Genomic DNA, 19,591 nt, shown 5'->3' on the forward strand with positions numbered 1-19,591 from the left:
CATCCGATTATGGACACTTAGGTTGTTTCCATCTCCTGGCTATTGTAAATAGAGCTGCAACGAACATTTTGGCACATGACTCTTTTTGAAATATAGTTTTCTCAGTGTATATGCCCAGTAGTGGGATTGCTGGGGCATATGGTAGTTCAATTTGTAGTTTTTTAAGGAACCTCCATACTGCTCTCCAAAGTGGCTGTACCAAATCACATTCCTACTAGCAGTGCAAGAGGGTTCCCTTTTCTCCACACCCTCTCCAGCATTTATTGTTTCTAGATTTTTTGATGACAGACATTCCGACTGGTATAAGATGATACCACATTGTAGTTTTCATTTGCATTTCTCTAATGATTAATGATGTTGAGCATTCTTTCATGTGTTTGTTGGCAGTCAGTATATCTTCTTTGGAGAAATGTCTATTTAGGTCTTCTGTCCATTTTTGGATTGGGTTGTTTGTTTTTTTTTTTTGTTATTGAGCTGCATGAGCTGCTTATAAATTCTGGAGATTAATCCTTTGTCAGTTGCTTCATTTGCAAATATTTTCTCCCATTCTGAGGGTTGTCTTTTGGTCTTGTTTATGGTTTCCTTTGCTGTGCAAAAGCTTTGAAGTTTCATTAGGTCCCATTTGTTTATTTTTGTTTTTATTTCCATTTCTCTAGGAGGTGGGTCAAAAAGGATCATGCTGTGATTTATATCATAGAGTGTTCTGCCTATGATTTCCTCTAACAGTTTGATAGTTTCTGGCCTTACATTTAGGTCTTTAATCCATTTTGAGCTTATTTTTGTGTATGGTGTTAGGGACTGATCTAAACTCATAGTTTTATATGTACCTGTCCAGTTTTCCCACCACCATTTATTGAGGAGGCTGTCCGTTCTCCACTGTACATAGCTGCCTCCTTGATCAAAGACAAGGTGACCATATGTGCGTGGGTTTATCTCTGGGCTTTCTATCCTGTACCATTGATCTATCTTTCTGTTTTTGTGCCAGTACCATACTATCTTGATTACTGTAGCTTTGTAGTATAGTCTGAAGTCACAGAGCCTGATTCCTCCAGCTCCGTTTTTCATTCTCAAGATTGCTTTGGCTATTCGGTGTCTTTTGTGTTTCCATACAAATTGTGAAATTTTTTGTTCTAGTTCTGTGAAAAATGCCACTGGTATTTTGATAGGGATTGCATTGAACCTGTAGATTGCTTTAGGTAGTAGAGTCATGTTCACAATGTTGGTTCTTCCAATCCAAGAACATGGTATATCTCTCCATCTATTTGTATCATCTTCAATTCCTTTCATCAGTGTTTTATAATTTCTGTATACAGGTCTTTTGTCTCCTTAGGTAGGTTTATTCCTAGATATTTTATACTTTTTATTGCAATGGTAAAAGGGAGTGTTTTCTTGATTTCACTTTCAGATTTTTCATCATTAGTGTATAGGAATGCCAGAGATTTCTGTGCATTAATTTTGTATCCTGATACTTTACCAAATTCATTGATTAGCTCTAGTAGTTTTCTGGTAGCATATTGAGGATTCTCTATGTTTAGTATCATGTCATCTGCAAAGAGTAAAAGCTTTACTTCTTCTTTTCCAATTTGGATTCCTTTTATTTCCTTTTCTTCTCTGATTGCTGTGGCTAAAACTTCCAAAACTATTTTGAATAAGAGTGGTGAGAGAGGGCAACCTTGTCTTGTTCCTGATCTTAGTGGAAATGCTTTCAGTTTTTCACCACTGAGGATGATGTTGGCTGTGGCTTTGTCATATATGGCCTTTATTATGTTGAATAAAGTTCCCCCATGCCTACATTCTGCAGGGTTTTTTTTTTTTTTTGCGGTATGCGGGCCTCTCACTGTTGTGGCCTCTCCCGTTGCGGAGCACAGGCTCCAGATGCGCAGGCTCAGTGGCCATGGCTCACGGGCCTAGCCTCTCCGCGGCATGTGGGATCTTCCCGGATCGGGGCACGAACCCGTGTCCCCTGCATCGGCAGGCGGACTCTCAACCACTGCGCCACCAGGGAAGCCCTCTGCAGGGTTTTTATCATAAATGGGTGTTGAATTTTGTCGAAAGCTTTCTCTGCATCTATTGAGATGATCATATGCTTTTTCTTCTTCAATTTGTTAATATGGTGTATCACGTTGATTGATTTGTGTATATTGAAGAATCCCTGCACTCCTGGAATAAACCCCACTTGATCATGGTGTATGATCCTTTTAATGTGCTGTTGGATTCTGCTTGCTAGTATTTTGTTGAGGATTTTTGCATCTATGTTCATCAGTGATATTGGCCTGCAGTTTTCTTTCTTTGTCACATCCTTGTGTGGTTTTGGTATCAAGGTGATGGTGGCCTCATAGAATGAGTTTGGGAGTGTTCCACCCTCTGCTATATTGTGGAAGAGTTTGAGAAGGATAGGTGTTAGCTCTTCTCTAAATGTTTGATAGAAATCGCCTGTGAAGCCACCTGGTCCTGGGCTTTTGTTTGTTAGAAGATTTTTAATCATAGTTTCAATTTCAGTGCTTGTGATTGGTCTGTTCACATTTCCTATTTCTTCCTGAGTCAGTCTTGGCAGGGTGTGCATTTCTAAGAATTTGTCCATTTCTTCCAGGTTGTCCATTTTATTGGCATAGAGTTGCCTGTAGTACTCTCTCATGATCTTTTGTATTTCTGCAGTGTCAGTTGTTACTTCTCCTTTTTCATTTCTAATTCTATTGATTTGAGTCTTCTCCCTTTTTTTCTTGATGAGTCTGGTGAAAGGTTTATCAATTTTGTTTATCTTCTCAAAGAACCAGCTTTTAGTTTTATTGATCTTTGCTATTGTTTCCTTCATTTCTTTTTCATTTATTTCTGATCTGATCTGTATGATTTCTTTCCTTCTGCTAACTTTGGGGCTTTTTTGTTCTTCTTTCTCTAATTGCTTTAGGTACAAGGTTAGGTTGTTTATTCAAGATGTTTCCTGTTTCTTAAGGTAGGATTGTATTGCTATAAACTTCCCTCTTAGAACTGCTTCTGTTACATCCCCTAGGTTTTGTTGTCGTGTCTCCATTGTCATTTGTTTCTAGGTATTCTTTTATTTCCTCTTTGATTTCTTCAGTGGTCACTTCATTATTAAGTAGTGTATTGTTTAGCCTCCATGTGTTTGTATTTTTTACCAATCTTTTTCTATAATTGATATCTAGTCTTGTAGCATTGTGGTCGGAAAAGATACTTGATACAATTTGAATTTTCCAAATTTAACAAGGCCTGATTTGTGACCCAAGATATGATCTATCCTGGAGAATGTTCCATGAGCACTTCAGAATAATGTGTAGTCTGTTGTTTTTGGATGGAACGTCCTATAAATGTCAATTAAGTCCATCTTGTTTAATGTATCATTTAAAGCTTGTGTTTCCTTATTTATTTTCATTTTGGATGATCTGTCCATTGGTGAAAGTGGGGTGTTAAGGTCCCCTATTATGACTGTGTTACTGTCGATTTCCCATTTTATGGCTGTTAGTATTTGCTTTATGTATTGGGATGCTCCTATGTTGGGGGCATAAATATTTACAATTGCTATATCTTCTGGATCGATCCCTTGATCATTATGTAGTGTCCTTCTTTGTCTCTTCTAATATTCTTTATTTTAAAGTCTATTTTTTCTGATATGAGAATTGCTACTCCAGCTTTCTTTTGGTTTCCATTTGCTTGGAATATCTTTTTCTATCCCCTTACTTTCAATCTGTTTGTGTCTCTAGGTCTGAAGTGCGTCTCTTCTAGACAGCATATATATGGGTCTTGTTTTCATATCCATTCAGCCAATCTGTGTCTTTTGGTGGGAGCATTTAGCCCATTTACATTTAAGGTAATTATCGATTTGTATGTTCCTATTCCCATTTTCTTAATTGTTTTTGGTTCGTTATTGTAGGTCTTTCCCTTCTCTTGTGTTTCTTGCCTAGAGAAGTTCCTTTAGCATTTGTTGTAAAGCTGGTTTGCTGGTGCTGAACTCTCTCAGCTTTTGCTTGTCTATAAATGTTTTAATTTCTCCATCAAGTCTGAGTGAGATCCTTGATGGGTAGAGTAATCTTGGTTGCAGGTTTTTCTCCTTCATTGCTTTAAATATGTCCTGCCAGTCCCTTCTGGCTTTCAGAGTTTCTGCTGAAAGATCAGCTGTTAACCTTATGGGGATTCCCTTGTGTGTTATTTGTTGTTTTTCCCTTGTTGCTTTTAATATGTTTCCTTTCTATTTAATTTTTGACAGTTTGATTAATATGTGTCTTGGCATATTTCTCCTTGGATTTATCCTGTATGGGACTCTCTGTGCTTCCTGGAGTTGATTAAATATTTCCTTCCCCAAATTAGGGAAGTTTTCAACTATAATCTCTTCAAATATTTTCTCAGTCCCTTTCTTTCTCTCTTCTTCTTCTGGAACCCCTATAATTCGAATGTTGGTGTGTTTAATGTTGTCCCAGATGTCTCTGAGACTGTCCTCAGTTCTTTTCATTCTTTTTTCTTTATTCTGCTCTGCAGTAGTTATTTCCACTATTTTATCTTCCAGGTCACTTATCTGTTCTTCTGCCTCAGTTATTCTGCTATTGATCCCATCTAGAATATTTTGAATTTCATTTATTGTGTTGTTCATCATTGCTTCTTTCATCTTTAGTTCTTCTAGTTCCTTTTTAAATGTTTCTTGCATTTTTTTATTCTATTTCCAAGATTTTGGATCATCTTTAGTATCATTATTCTGAATTCTTTTTCAGGTAGACTGCCTGTTTCCTCTTCATTTGTTAGGTCTGGTAGATTTTTATCTTGCTCCTCCATCTGCTGTGTGTTTTTCTGTCTTCTCATTTTGCTTATCTTACTGTGTTTGGGATCTCCTTTTTCCATGCTGCAGGTTCGTAGTCCCATTGTTTTTGGTGTCTGTCCCCAGTGGCTAACGTTGGTTCAGTGCGTTGTGTAGGCTTCCTGGTGGAGGGGACTAGTGCCTGTGTTCTGGTGGATGAGGCTGGATCTTGTCTTTCTGGTGGGCAGTTCCACGTCTGGTGGTGTGTTTTGGGGTATCTGTGGCCTTATTATGATTTTAGGCAGCCTCTCTGCTAATGGGTGGGGTTGTGTTCCTGTCTTGCTAGTTGTTTGGCATAGGGTGGACAGCACTGTCGCTTGCTGGTCGTTGAGTGAAGCTGGGTGTTGCTGTTGAGATGGAGATCTCTGGGAGATTTTTGCCATTTGATATTATGTGGAGTTGGAAAGTCTCTTGTGGACCAGTGTCCTGAAGTTGGCTCTCCCACCACAGAGGCACAGCACTGACTCCTGGCTGCAGCACCAAGAGCCTTTCTTCCACATGGCTCAGAATAAAAGGGAGAAAGGAAAGAAAGAAAGAAAGAAAGAAAAGAAAGAAGAAAGAAGGAAAGAAAGAAGGAAAGAAGGAAGGAAGGAAAAGGGAGGGAGGGAGAAGGAAGGAGGGAAGGAAAGAAAGAAAGAAGATAAAATAAAATAATTAAGATAAAAATAATTATTAAGAAAAAAATTTTAAAAACACGAAAAAAAACGGACAGACAGAACCCTAGGACAAATGGTAGAAGCAAAGTTATACAGACAAAATCTCACACAGAAGCATACATATACAAACTCACAAAAAGAGGAAAAGGGGAAAAAATCATAAATCTTGATCTCAAAGTCCACCTCCTCAATTTGGGATGATTCATTGTCTATTCATGTCCTCCCCAGATGCAGGGTACATCAAGTTGATTGTGGAGCTTTAATCCACTGCTTCTGAGGCTGCTGGGAGAGATTTCCCTTTCTCTTCCTTGTTTTCACAGCTCCCAGGGCTCAGCTTTGGATTTGGCCCCACCTCTGCGTGTAGGTTGCCAGAGGGCGTCTCCTCTTTGCTCAGACAGGACGTGGTTAAAGGAGGAGCTGCTTCGGGGGCTCTGGCTCACTCAGGCCGGGGGGAGGGAGGGGTACTGAGTGCGGGGCTAGCCTGCAGCGGCTGAGGTTGGCGTGACATTGCACCAGCCTGAGGCGCACCGTGTGTTCTCTCAGGGAAGTTGTCCCTGGATCCTGGGACACTGGCAGTGTCGGGCTGCACAGGCTCCCCGGAAGGGGCCGTGTGGGTAGTGACCTGTGCTCGCACACAGGGTTCTTGTTGGCGGCAGCAGCAGCCTTAGCGTCTCATGCCCGTCTCTGTGGTCCGCGCTGATAGCCACGGCTCACGCCCGTCTCTGGAGCTCCTTTAAGCAGCGCTCTTAATCCCCTCTCCTCATGCACCAGTAAACAAAGAGGGAAGAAAAAGTCTCTTGCCTCTTTGGCAGGTCCAGACTTTTCCCTGGACTCCCTCCCGGCTAGCCATGGTGCACTAACCCCCTGCAGGCTGTTTTCACGCCACCAACCCCAGCCCTCTCCCTGCGCTCCAACCAAAGCCCGAGCCTCAGCTCCCAACCCCGCCCATCCCAGCGGGTGAGCAGACAAGCCTCTCTGGCTGGTGAGTGCCGGTTGGCACCCATCCTCTGTGCGGGAATCTCTCTGCTTTGCCCTCCGCATCCCTATTGCTGTGCTCCCTCCGTGGCTCCAAAGCTTTCCCCCTCTGCCACCAGCAGTCTCCACCCATGAAGGGGCTTCCTAGTGTGTGGAAACCTTTCCTCTTTCACGGTTCCCTCCCACTGGTGCAGGTCCTGTCCCTATTCTTTTGTCTCTGTTTATTCTTTTTTCTTTTGCCCTACCCAGGTACGTGGGGACTTTCTTGCCTTTTGGGAGGTCTGAGGTCTTCTGCCAGCATTCAGTAAGTGTTCTGTAGGAGTTGTTCCACATGTAGATGTATTTCTGGTGTATCTGTTGGGAGGAAGGTGATCTCCACGTCTTACTCTTCCACCATCTTCCCCTCATCCCCCTCTAATCCTTTTTGGAATGAGAATGGCACAAACAAGTAAATCCTCTGTTTCTGACATTGCTTTCAAGAACACATAACCTAATTTCCAAGACCTCTTTCTCAAACTATTGATAAATTTTTCCCTTTGCTTATTTTTCAATCAAATAGTTTATTCCATAGATCTTTCTACCAACTTCCTGTACACTTCCTTCTGGTCAGTTCTTTCAAGATCCTGAGGTACCCAAGTAATAATAATCGAGGGTTGTACCTACCCACAAACTGTTAACCAGCCAAAAGAAGAATGTTTATAAGACCGACATTTTTTCTGTACATAAAAACCTAGTATTGTTCCTCCTCTTTCTCTCATGTAAGTTAAATGATCTGACAGATTTACAGTTTATGTACTTAAAAATACCCATCTGCCTATCCATAGCATACCTAAAATATTCCCCAACACAGCATCGAAATGGCATATGCAAGCATATATTATCTCACTACACCATTAATCATGACTCTTTTTCAAGCTTCATTTACTTTCTCTGACAGGGAAAAGTAATGAAATACCCCTGACACAAATGGCATTAGGTTTCTTAGAGTAACCACAGTTCTATCATTATTACAGATACTAACTCTCTAAAATATGGACCATAATTGAGCAATAGGAAGAATATAGGTCTGTATTCTTTATATATAAATGCTCCCTAAACTCAGAAAACTCTATCCACACACCTACACATAGACAGCCTATTTAAAACAGGCTTTACGTACTGTGGTTTTCAAATGAAACTATACTAATGATTTTACACTTGCACCTTTCATTTCTATAATTAATATTCACAACATGCTTGTCAAAGAAATAAAAGTCAGCGAACTACAAAAAAAAAGAGAAAAAGACTGAAGCCTACTGCCCCATTTGCTAGACCTACATAAACTTGTCTAAGTAGCCAGAACACCATTTTTCAATAGGGAAGATAAGTCTGGATTTGTCTTAAAGAAATATCCAGTAGTATATCTTGGGAACACATCTGAAATGTTTGTCTTTAATTTTTAAACAGTTGCACAAATATATTACAGAGAAAAGTTAGGTTAATTGATCAGAGTTGCCCAAATTCATTATTTTACATAGGACGTGTATACACTACCAAACGTAAGGTAGATAGATAGTGGGAAGCAGCCGCAGAGCACAGGGAGATCAGCTCGGTGCTTTGTGACCGCCTGGAGGGGTGGGATGGGGAGGGTGGGAGGGAGGGAGATGCATGAGGGAAGGGATGTGGGAACAGATGTATATGTATGACTGATTCACTTTGTTATAAAGCAGAAACTAATTAAAAAAATAAATAAATAAACTTTAAAAAAAAAAAAAGAATCAGACATTTTAACATCTTTACACTCTCCTCAAAAATGTCAGCCTCATCTGATGACTTCTGCATGATAAGCACTCTCTACATTCCAAAAAAGGTACACACTATGAGAACCTAATGTGAACTGTTATCCCTTGATAGCTATTTGACTTCCAATTAAAGCAGTCACTGCTCCAGGTCATCCCACTACAAACAGTAATTACTAATTTATCCTCTGCTGTTTTTGACAAGCTTCAGACTGACACTGTTTACTTTAAGTCAATTTAGAAATTAAAGTACAGTTAGAATACAGTAAGTTGGTTGCATTTTTTAAAAACACACAGTGGTCTGCAATATCCACATCTAAATTCCTTACACTGTTAACACTAGAGTTTCATAAGGCAGATATTTGCTTGTTGGATCAATCAAGTTGCACATAATCTTTGGGCCCCTACTTTAGGCCCAACACTGGACTAAAGTATGTGCTAATAAAGACGTTTTAATGTAAACCAGACCCCAGGTCTTATTGACTCCATAGACTTTGTTTCAAATCATAACTCTATTCACTTTTGTCTCAAAACCATTTTAAAAAACTCTATCATACTGGAAACAAAGTTTTGAAAGACATTTTAATCATCTTGTATCTGATAACTGTCCCAAATAAAATCTAATGCAAAATTATCACAAAGCAACAAACACACTGACACACAACCCTGGAATATTCTAAAATATATTCAAATATTTAAACAGTGATATCCAGGTGCTCATAATTCAGAGCATAGAAATCAGACTAATGTTAAGCAGAGTATCTTTTAAATTGTGCAAACCCCAAACAGGATTAACAATGCAGACCTAACCATATCTGAGAATACACTTTTCTTGACACTCCCCCCAACAAATGTGTCACACATCTATAGTAACAAAATGAAAGCCAAAGGTAGCCATTTTTAAAAAAAATGATCTTCACACAGAAACAACAAAAGAATGAGAATCATACCAGAAGCCAAATCCTCATTTTAATGTGGATTTGGTAAACCAGACTATTCCCTACTTAAGACTGTCTATAAAGCAGTTTAAAATTTCCAGAGAGGCTACAGCAATTGCATATGTATATATTTTAAAACACGTACATCTCATAGTAAACCCAAACCAAGATGAAATCAAGAGAAATCTCTGACCTTTCTTCCAAAAGGCTAATAGGTATTTACTTATCAACCATAACATATGGAACTATGAGAGGAATGTCTTTATAATATTAAAAAATTAAGACTTCAAGTAGAGATCCTCTCCCCTCTTCTTACTAGACCTCACTACTACTGCTGCTGCTGCTGCTATTACTACTACCACCACCACCATCACCACCACCAGAGGGATTCTCTAGTGTGTTGGAAGACATCCTCTCCTGGGGCAATTACACTTCAATTTCTACAGCAGAAACTTCCATTTGATCACTATCTGCTACTTCTCTCTATTTAGAATAAACTTGACAACCTCTCCTCTTCTTTTTTAAAGAAAATTCATTTAATAACTGTACACACACACACACACACCCAAGAGTACAAGATTTATTTAGTAGGTTTTTCTTAAAAGGTCCAAAAGTTACAGCAGGTATGTAATATTATACATATATTACTCCCTTCATTCCCACAGGTCATCATTTATTAAAAGCTTCCTTGGTGCCAAGTATTAAGCATTTTTCATGCATTATCTGGTCTAATCCTCACATAATCTTAAAAGGTAGATTCTATTCTTACCACCTCTTTAGTGAAGAAAGTAGTGAGGCTTACAGAAGTGAAGTATTCCAAGGTTCTTCCCAGCCTGAAGCTCTCTTAAGTCCCTGAGTAAAGTCATTATCTATATTTTGCTCTAATAAGGGAATGTTTACTAAAAGGTAACCAGTTTTTAGGTGTATTTTAATGACATTTCTCTCCCTGTCAATCAGACTGGCATGTACATACAATGCAAATAATGAAATAAAGAGACTGGCAGGCAAATAAAACATCATTAAAATGTTCCTTCTCAAGATGAAGAAGCTGCTATTATAATGTGGCTTGTAAAGAGTATGTAATTAAGGTTAAAATAAGAATACACCCTTTTCAAGTGATTAAATTAAAACCTCTGACTCATAACTTAAAAAGCGATTTAATTTAAATCAAATCCCAGTAGTACTGAATTAGGTGTCTTTTTTTTTCCTCTAAGTATTTTTTGATTTCCTCTTTGATTTCTTCAGTGATCTCTTGGTTATTTAGTAATGTATTGTTTAGCCTCCATGTGTTTGTATTCTTTACATTTTTTTCCCTGTAATTTATTTCTAATCTCATAGTGTTGTGGTCAGAAAAGATGCTTGATATGATTTTAATTTTCTTAAATTTACCAAGGCTAGATTTGGGACACAAGATGTGACTTATCCTGGAGAATGTTCCATGTGCACTTGAGAAGAAAGTGTAATCTACTGTTTTTGGATGGAATGTCCTATAAATATCAATTAAATCCATCTGGTCTATTGTGTCATTTAAAGCTTGTGTTTCCTTATTAATTTTCTGTCTGGATGATCTGTCCATTAGTGTAAGTGAAGTGTTAAAAGTCCCCCACTATTACTGTGTTACTGTCGATTTCTTCTTTTATAGCTGTTAGCAGTTGCCTTATGTATTGAGGTGCTCCTATATTGGGTGTGTATATATTTATAATTGTTATATCTTCTTGGATTGATCTCTTGATCATTATGCAGTGTCCTTTCTTGTCTCTTGTAACATTCTTTGTTTTAAAGTCTATTTCATCTGGTAGGAGTATTGCTACTCCAGCTTTCTTTTGATTTCCATTTGCATGGAGTATCTTTTTCCATCCCCTCACTTTCAGTCTGTATGTGTCCCTAGGTCTGAAGTGATTCTCTTGTAGACAGCATATATATGGGTCCTTTTGTATCCATTCAGTGAGTCTGTGTCTTTTGGTTGGAGCATTTAATCCATTCACATTTAAGGTAATTATTGATATGTATGGTCCTATAACTATTATCTTAATTGCTTTGGGTTTGTTTTTGTAGGTTCTTTCCTTCTCTTGTGTTTCCCACTTAGAGATGTTCCTTTAGCATTTGTTGTAGAGCTGATTTGGTGGTGCTGAATTCTCTTAGCTTTTGCTTGTCTGTAAAGCTTTTGATTTTTCCGTTGAATCTGAATGAGATCCTTGCTGGCTAGAGTAATCTTGGTTGTAGGTTCCTCCCTTTCATCAAATATATCATGCCACTCCCTTCTGGCCTGTAGAGTTTCTGCTGAGAAATCAGCTGTTAACCTTATGGGAGTTTCCTTGTGTGTTATTTGTTATTTTTCCCTTGTTGCTTTTAATAATTTTTCTTTGTCTTTAATTTTTGTCAATTTGATTACTATGTGTCTCGGTGTGTTTCTCCTTATCCTGCCTGGGACTCTCTGTGCTTCCTGTACTTGGGTGGATATTTCCTGTCCCATGTTGGGAAAGTTTTCAACTATAATCTCTTCAAATATTTTCTCGGGTCCTTTCTCTCTCTCTTCTCCTTCTGGGACACCAATAATACGAATGTTGGTGCATTTAATGTTGTCCCAGAGGTCTCTTAGGCTGTCTTCATATCTTTTCATTCTTTTTTATTTATTGGTTCTGTAGCATTGAATTCCACCATTCTGTCTTCCAGGTCACTTATCCATTCTTCTGCCTCAGTTATTCTGCTATTGATTCCTTCTAGTGTATTTTTCATTTCAGTTATTGTATTGTTCATCTCTTTGTTTGCCCTTGAATTCTTCTAGGTGTTTATTCTTGAATTCTTCTAGGTCTTTGTTAAACATTTCTTGCATCTTCTCGATCTTTGCCTCCATTCTTTTTCCAAGGTCCTGGATCACCTTCACTATCATTATTCTGAATTCTTTTTCTGGAAGGTTGCCTATCTCCATCTAGTTGTGTTTCTAGGGTTTTATCTTGTTCTTTTTATCTCGTTCCTTGTTCATACATAGTCCTCTGCCTTTTCATTTTGTCTATCTTTCTGTGAATGTGTTTTTTGTTCCACAGGGTGCAGGATTGTAGTTATTTTTGCTTCTGCTGTCCTAGGTCTCATTTTTGAAAATGAGGATTATACACAAAGATTTTCTTTAGCATTGGGGGTGGGAGAAGTTAAGTCTGGGCATAAAGTTGCCAGATTTAGCAAATAAAAATACAGGACACCCAGTTAAATTTGTATTTCGGAAGTATGTCCCATACAATGTTTAGGATATACTAAGAAAAGTATGAATTGTTTATCTGAACTCAAATTTAACTGGGTGTCCTGTACTTATCTAGCAACCTAAGCTAAGGAGGAAGAACTAAATGGACTCAGTTTTAGCTCTAATATGTTCTTGTTTGTTTTTTTAAGCAACAGTTTAAAGGGAAGTAAAAAATAAAAGCTTTTCTGGCAGGTTTAAACCAAAGGAATGTTTCACTTAGAGTTAATGTTTAGTGGAAGCTCTGAAAACATAAGCTCTACTTCCATAGCTACTTTGTTATGTGATCATTAAAATAAAGAAGCTCTAAGGTTTGTCATAGTATGCAGATGATTTATAAATGATTTTCCTCCTCCTTCCTTCCCCCTCAAAAAAACAAAACGCAGTGAAGTACTTGCAGCAAACCTAATCTGATGTGAAAACCAAAACAACCAACAAACAAAAATGAAAATAGCTTTTACTGCGTGCCAGGTGCAAGTCATCAGGGCCACAGATCTTCGGCACCTTCTTAAGAATCTCATAAAATAGTGTCATTAATTATTTATTTGTACCTCAAAGCAGAGTTCAATGTAAACATTTGAGATCAGGTAGAAAAAGAAGAGAAGCTATCATTTTCCTTTAGAACCCAGGCCTCAGTCATTCAAGTTGATTTATTAATTTTTTTTCTTTTCTTTTGATTTATTAATTTTTATAATGATTGGAACATTAATTCCCCTATGTGCCAGGTACTGTGCCAGGCCACACTTTCTTTCTGCCTCCCCAGAGTCCAGACTAGCTGGTAAGAGATTACTAGGATATGCCCAATAAATATTATAACAGGAGTATGTATAAAGAGTCGACTTCCTCACTCCTGGCCTAAAAGCCAATTAGAAAATTCACATGGAAAACCAAAACCACGTCCATGATTTATTGATAAATAACTTGCATGTCATAGTGTTATCTGTGGTGGACATTTTGGTTTTGTATAAGTTGAAGGGAACAGTTCTGAGATTCCTCCAGTCTCAGGGTGATGCCAGGCCAGGTTCTCTAGGCTGGTTCTGTTTAGTTTAGAATCCTTGGCTCAGCCTATACCCTAAATCCAAAACTAGCCAAATCACCACGCAAGGGAGTATGGCCATTCTCCCATGGGCAGTGGCCCAGCCTGAGCACAGCACAATCACCTGTGGTGTTTAAAAAGCTACAAGTGCTCAGGTTCCACCCAAGACTACTCTACTACTCCACTCTAAGGATGGGTTCCAAAAAAAAAAAAGACTCCCCAAGCAATTCAAATGTACAGCTTTGGTTAAGAACACTACCTAGCCAAATGACGCAAATCACATCAGGCTACGCTCATATTAGGGCTGCACAGGATGTTCATCCATCCTGAGGTTAATTGTCTCCCCACCAGGTGACTAAAAAAAAGTCACAAGAATGAACGTGTTCTTTCTTTAGTGCTATTTCATGGACTAAAATACTCTAAGATGGCTCAACTTTCATCCAAGCTGCCTGCTGAGGCCATGGTGAAACCCCTTTGAGGGCAAATATACAGGAAACATTCAATAGCTCATGAAAGAGCTTTACTTTAATGTTTCAGAAGACGAAAGAAAACAAAAACTGGGGAGAGGAGATGATCTTTTAAATACACTGCACTGCCTTATATATGAGGTCATGAACTGTGTTCAAGGGAACAGTGCATTACACTCAGATTTTGCTGGGTTTAGTATATAAAGGAGGCAGAAAGGGAAGGATGTGTGGTTTAAATCCACTGCAACAACAAAAACTGCAAATGAAGCAGTCATTTCTTCCTGAGTTCACCAGTGACCCCTGTGTGACAGAGTAAATTATCTGATCATTTGATGTTTAGATTACTGCATACTCAAATAGAGAAAAAAACATTTCCTTGAAATTCAATAATACCATCAACATTTTATGCTGCAAATACAGCACATTTCAAAAAAATAAGTAAAAAGATATTTTAAATCAGTCCAATGTTCTCAATCTTGCCTGCTTTATGTATTTACAACAACATGCAGTCCTCTGGCTCAACCCCATTTCCCCATGCCAAAGTCAATTCAGAAAGCAATCCCTTCACTAGATAGACACTAAGGACCAGGAACAATAAAAGGAATAACAAGTACTTCAATGGCTTCTATCATCAGACAGTTCCATAGTGCACATATATAATGTCACATCAAAATAGAGAAGAGCATAAGGGTACAAGGAAGACAGACTGATAACTGATGGCACCTTCCATAACTAGACCCCTGTAAATATAGCTCCTCTAACCACAAGCACTCCACACCAGTCCCGGATAAAACAGGTCCTGTTTGTGTGAGGGGATGCCAATTTTTTAAGATAAAGGAACAGAGGCCTCCATTAACAGATTTGATTAACAGAAACAAAACTAAAACTCTGTCTCCACCCTAAATAACTAAGCATCAATTAGTTATTAAAAATTGTAGTGAGTTTTTCTATTCTGTATCATAGCAGGATAAAAATAATCTAGGATCTCTCAGTGTTGTTTTTTAAAATAAGAATGTGCATTCTATGTAGTTAAATTCCTTTTACTGTCTCCCAAAAGCTGAAGAAACCAGCATTTATGGATACAATCTGAACCATGCACAAATCTAAACATAAAGGCTTGAAATGCCATAAATATGCATACTGTTCACAGTTTACAACAAATGTTCATAGACAGTATCTTGTTTTAGCCTCCCAGGAGCTTCATGAGATATTAGGAACATCCTCATTTTACAAATGATAAAGCTGAAACACAGAGATGCTAAACATCTTGCCTAAGATGACTCTGGATCCTGCTGTCTCCTTCCAAACTCAGAAAAAAAAAGAAAAAAAAAAGATTTTGCTTACACCCAGGTTTACTACACCATCCAGGCTTTTCTGAGTAATGCAGTAAAATCAGGTATTGATACTGTCATATATGAATGCTGAATGTCATGCCCTCTCCAAGTTATATAGCAACTGTTCACTTTTACATGGTTAGGAAGACCCCTTTGTGAAATCTAATGAAAGCGAAGGAATCCCCACCCCATAAAAAAGCACATATGCAAATGTTCATAGTAGCATTATTCATAATAGCCAAAAACCGTAAACCAAACCACCCAAATGTCCATCACCTGATGAATGGATAAACAAAATGTGGTATAGCCATACAGAGGAATATCATTCAGCCAAAAAAGAAATGGTGTACTGACACAAGATAGATAAAGCTTGAAAACATTATGCTAAATAAAAGAAACTAGCCACAAAAGGCCACATGTCGTATGATTCTATTTACATGAAACGTCCAGAATAGGCATATCAATAGACACAGAAGGTAGATTAGTGGTTGTCTAGGGCTCTTGGTGGGTTGGAGGGAAATGGGGAGTGACTGCTCATGGGTGTGGGCTTTCTTGTTGAGCTGATGAAAATGTTCTAAAATTGTGTGGTGGTGGCTGCAAAGCAATAAACATACTTGAAAACCACTGAATTGTACACTTTAAAAGGAGCATTGTATGGTATGTAAATTATAGCTCAATAAAGATGTTATGGGACTTCCCTTGTGGTGCAGTGGTTAAGAATCTGCCTGCCAATGCAGGGGACATGGGTTCGAGCTCTGGCCTGGGAAGATCCCACATGCCCATGGAGCAACTAAGCCCGTGTGCCACAACTACTGAAGCCCGTGCACCTAGAGCCTGTGCTCCACAACAGAAGAAGCCACTGCAATGAGAAGCCCGTGCACCACAACGAAGAGTAGCACCAACTCGCCGCAACTAGAAAAAGCCCGTGCGCAGCAACCAAGACCCAATGCAATATCTTTGTATTTATTTACAAAAATAAATAAATAAATTTATTTAAAAATACTAAAAAATAAAAATGTTATTTTAAAAAACCGTTAAAAATGCACATACAAATAACATTTCCCAAATAATTTCTGAGGGTTTGCTAAAGCCCAGAAGCCCATCTACAGGTACAGCACAAGGTCCAAGGCAGCACAGGTCCAAAACACAAGGTCAGTAACTCTTGCTCTATAGAAACAAGAATCATTCTATTTTCTTTGTTTTACAGATTAAGTTTTATTTCAGTTCCCCCCACCACAACTACCAAGCCTATGTCTCCTACTTTTTAAGATCACTACTTCATTTATTGGTTCACATGACCACAGTTTTCAATATTGATTCATTAAAAACCATTAAATACTTTCATAAATATAACTTTAACAGCTACAAAGAACTTTTAGTAATTGAATGACTATTGCTTGCAAGGCATAGTTGGAATTCAAAAATGTAAAAGATACAACGTCTGCCCTCAAGGAGCTTAAAATCTAACAAGTGCAATAACAGCGAAACGAATAACAATACACAAAACAGAAGGTGAATCTTGCATTAAAAAGGCCAGGGAAGATCAGTGAGGAAGAATGATTGAAGGAAACCTTCTTGGCAGAGGTGGACATTTAATGCAGACTGTAGAAGAGTAGGTAGTGTTTGAACATGCAGAGGAGTAAAGTGAATTTGAGATGCGAGAAGTAGGGATGTTTCAGAATAGTTCCTAGGAACCACGAAGATGGGACTTAATGTCAAGCTAAGGATCCTGACTTTATTTGGTAGGCTCAGAGAAGCCAAAGAAGGCTGCTGAGTAGGGTAGTTAGCAAATCAAAGCAGTATATTAAGAAGATTAATTGTTCAGTAATGTGTGGGTACACGTAGAAGAGAGAAATGGAGACAAGGAAACAAACTGGGAGTCTATTAAACAGTATGAAGTGAAAGGGCTACGCTCTCTGCTCTGTGTCTGTTCACGTGGTAAACCTACAACCCAGAAATGGTTACTGCCCACGAGAACAGGCACAGGGCAGATCAGCACGTTTACCTAATTGGAATGCCTGAGTATTCCACTCATAAGAGACAAAGACGAAACAGGAGGTTACCTAAAATGCTTCCTCCCTACACAAAGCGATGTTAAACACAGGTACTGGGAAAGAGGGTAGGAGGCCTGAGTCAAGTGACACCGCCCCACAAAGAAAATGCCCTGCCAAAATCTCCACAGACCAGCTTCCCTAGGCCAAGAACCTTCGCCCTTTTACTTCCAATCCCCGCCCACCCCCTGAGAGACCCTCCACCTCCCCTTCCCCTTCCGCTCTGGCTCACTTGTCCCGGATGATGGTTTGCAGCTCCCGGATCTGATCATTCATTGGCAGGAGCTTAAGCTGCGCCCCGATCTGCGGGGAGAGTTCGCAGTCCCCTAGGAGGGAGTAGCTGGCTGGCGCGTCAGAGTTGCCAGTGCCACCGTTGCTCTCTGAGTTGAGGGTTGCGCCGCCGTAGGCCTGAGAGTCCCGCTCAGCCGGTACGCTAGAAGAGCTTACTCTCCCCGTGAGGAGAGTCAGCTTGGCCGCGGAGTCGCTGTTTCCCCCGGCATGGTCCGCGATCAGTTCGCCAGGTTGCTGCGGCTCGGGGTTTTGGGTCGAGGCACAGTTTACTTGCTGGTTGTGACAGGGCATGGAGTCCGGACACCGTAACTCCGTGGCCATACACCGGGCACCGGGCCGTCCCCGACCCCTAAGGATAAAGGAGAGCAGGGAGAACGGACCAAAGCTCCTATGCTCTCCCGGTCGCCCCGCCTCCTCGCAACCTCTAACCGCCGCTACCCTCTCACCCCTTTGGCCTCCATCGCTTCCCTTTCGCACGTTACGTCCCGGCCCCGCCCACACCAGACTTACCGCCCGCCTAGACACTCGATTGGCTTCGCTCCCTGCCACTCTGCAGCGAACGGCCTGTTAACCCTTTGCGTTGCCCCGGCTGCGTGGGGTCCCACACGAACTTGGCAGACAAGGTGAGGCCAGGGATATTTGGTTTCTGGGTCTCCCGGGAGCCGCTAGGGATTCTGCATGCAGAACTTTGAGTGAGTGATAGAGCCGGGAGAAAACTAGGGTTGGAGAGTGCTAAAATGATGACACACAAAGACCCATGTTTTCAGACTTTGTGTCTTGGCAGAAAAGTTAAACTTCAGTAACTGCATCTACTGTATGCTTGTCTGTGTAGCCCAAAAAGGAAGTTTAAAAATGCCTAGCAGCATGCTGAAGAGCCTGCCTTCTACTAGACTGTTGTACCAGCTGCAGCTTCCCAAGTGTGCTTGACTACTAGAGCTTTCCTTATCTTTATTGGTTGGACCCTACACTGTACAGTTACCGTGAGGATTCTGACAGCATTTCAGACCCACTACCGCTTTGCTTCTTTTAAATACTTGGAAAGACAATTTTTTTTTTTTTTTTTTTTAGCGTGCGGACATAGTATAAAGGCTTGAGCTAAGAATGTCTAGGGCAGTGCTTTTCAACACCTTTGTGTATTAGAACAATTGTAAAGTTTGTTAAAATGCAGGTTGTCATGGCCTACCTTTGAGATTCTGATTCAGTAGATCTGAGATGGGACCCAAGAATCTTTATTTTTAACACGTAACCCAACGATTCTGATTTTTTTTAAATGGTAGCTTTTGAGAACAGTGGCTTACAGGCTCCCTTTTGAAGAGCTACAAAGTCAGAAACCTGCAAATTCTACTAAAAACTTATTGAGCAGCATTTAACAAGTTCCCTCCCGTCTCTGGACTTGACTTTGTCCATCCATAAATGAGATGCATTAACTAGTTGACCCCTAGATGTTCTTCCAATTTTGACATTCTGTAATTCTATTTTGCCTTCCAAAAGCCAATTCTTAAAATTCCCTGTTCCACACCGGAACATAACCAGCATATGCAGAGATTCAAACAAATATGAGTAACGGATAACAGGAATATCGAGGCCTTTGGTGAGACTTGAGCCTTGATCTGGCTCTCTTTTCCATTTTTTTCTTTGTTCCTTTGGTTGTTGTTTTGGTATCAGTATTAATGGTATTTTTCTCCCTTTATTCTCTCCCATATTCTCTGCTTTGTGTCTTACCCTCTAGGTCAGTACACTATTAGCTGGAATTATAGAGAGTTTAAATTTGATTGGATGATAAAAATTGCAGCCTCAAACTGTAATCCCCCTCATTTTTGAAAGCCTGTGCATCTTTTCTCCTAGCACACAATGTGACTCAAAGGATCTCTGTGTTTAAAAGCTGAATCTGATAACATGAAGTGGGCAGGAGCAATGAAATGGCTAATTTGCCAAAGAATACTCTAAGGAACACAATGAAATACAGTATTTTTCATTATTGGTACTTTAAATCCAGTAATGAATTTAAAATGGTATTGTGAGACATACCAGG

The 19,591-nt window shown here is 39.6% G+C and overlaps 1 protein-coding gene across 1 annotated transcript in view; it reads right to left on the reverse strand.

The window, feature by feature from the left end:
- UPRT (uracil phosphoribosyltransferase homolog) overlaps positions 1-18,175 on the reverse strand; it is a 30,667-nt gene extending 12,492 nt beyond the window's left edge. The window contains exon 1 of the mRNA XM_081223197.1: positions 17,501-18,175. Within this exon, the coding sequence (XP_081079323.1) occupies positions 17,501-17,880 (380 nt within the window). The 5' untranslated portion in view covers positions 17,881-18,175. The remainder of the gene's footprint in view (positions 1-17,500) is intronic.
- Between the last annotated feature and the right edge of the window lie 1,416 nt (positions 18,176-19,591).

Source organism: Mesoplodon bidens (genome assembly GCF_964165515.1).
Source record: "Mesoplodon bidens genome assembly, chromosome: X".
Lineage (NCBI taxonomy): Eukaryota > Metazoa > Chordata > Mammalia > Artiodactyla > Ziphiidae > Mesoplodon > Mesoplodon bidens.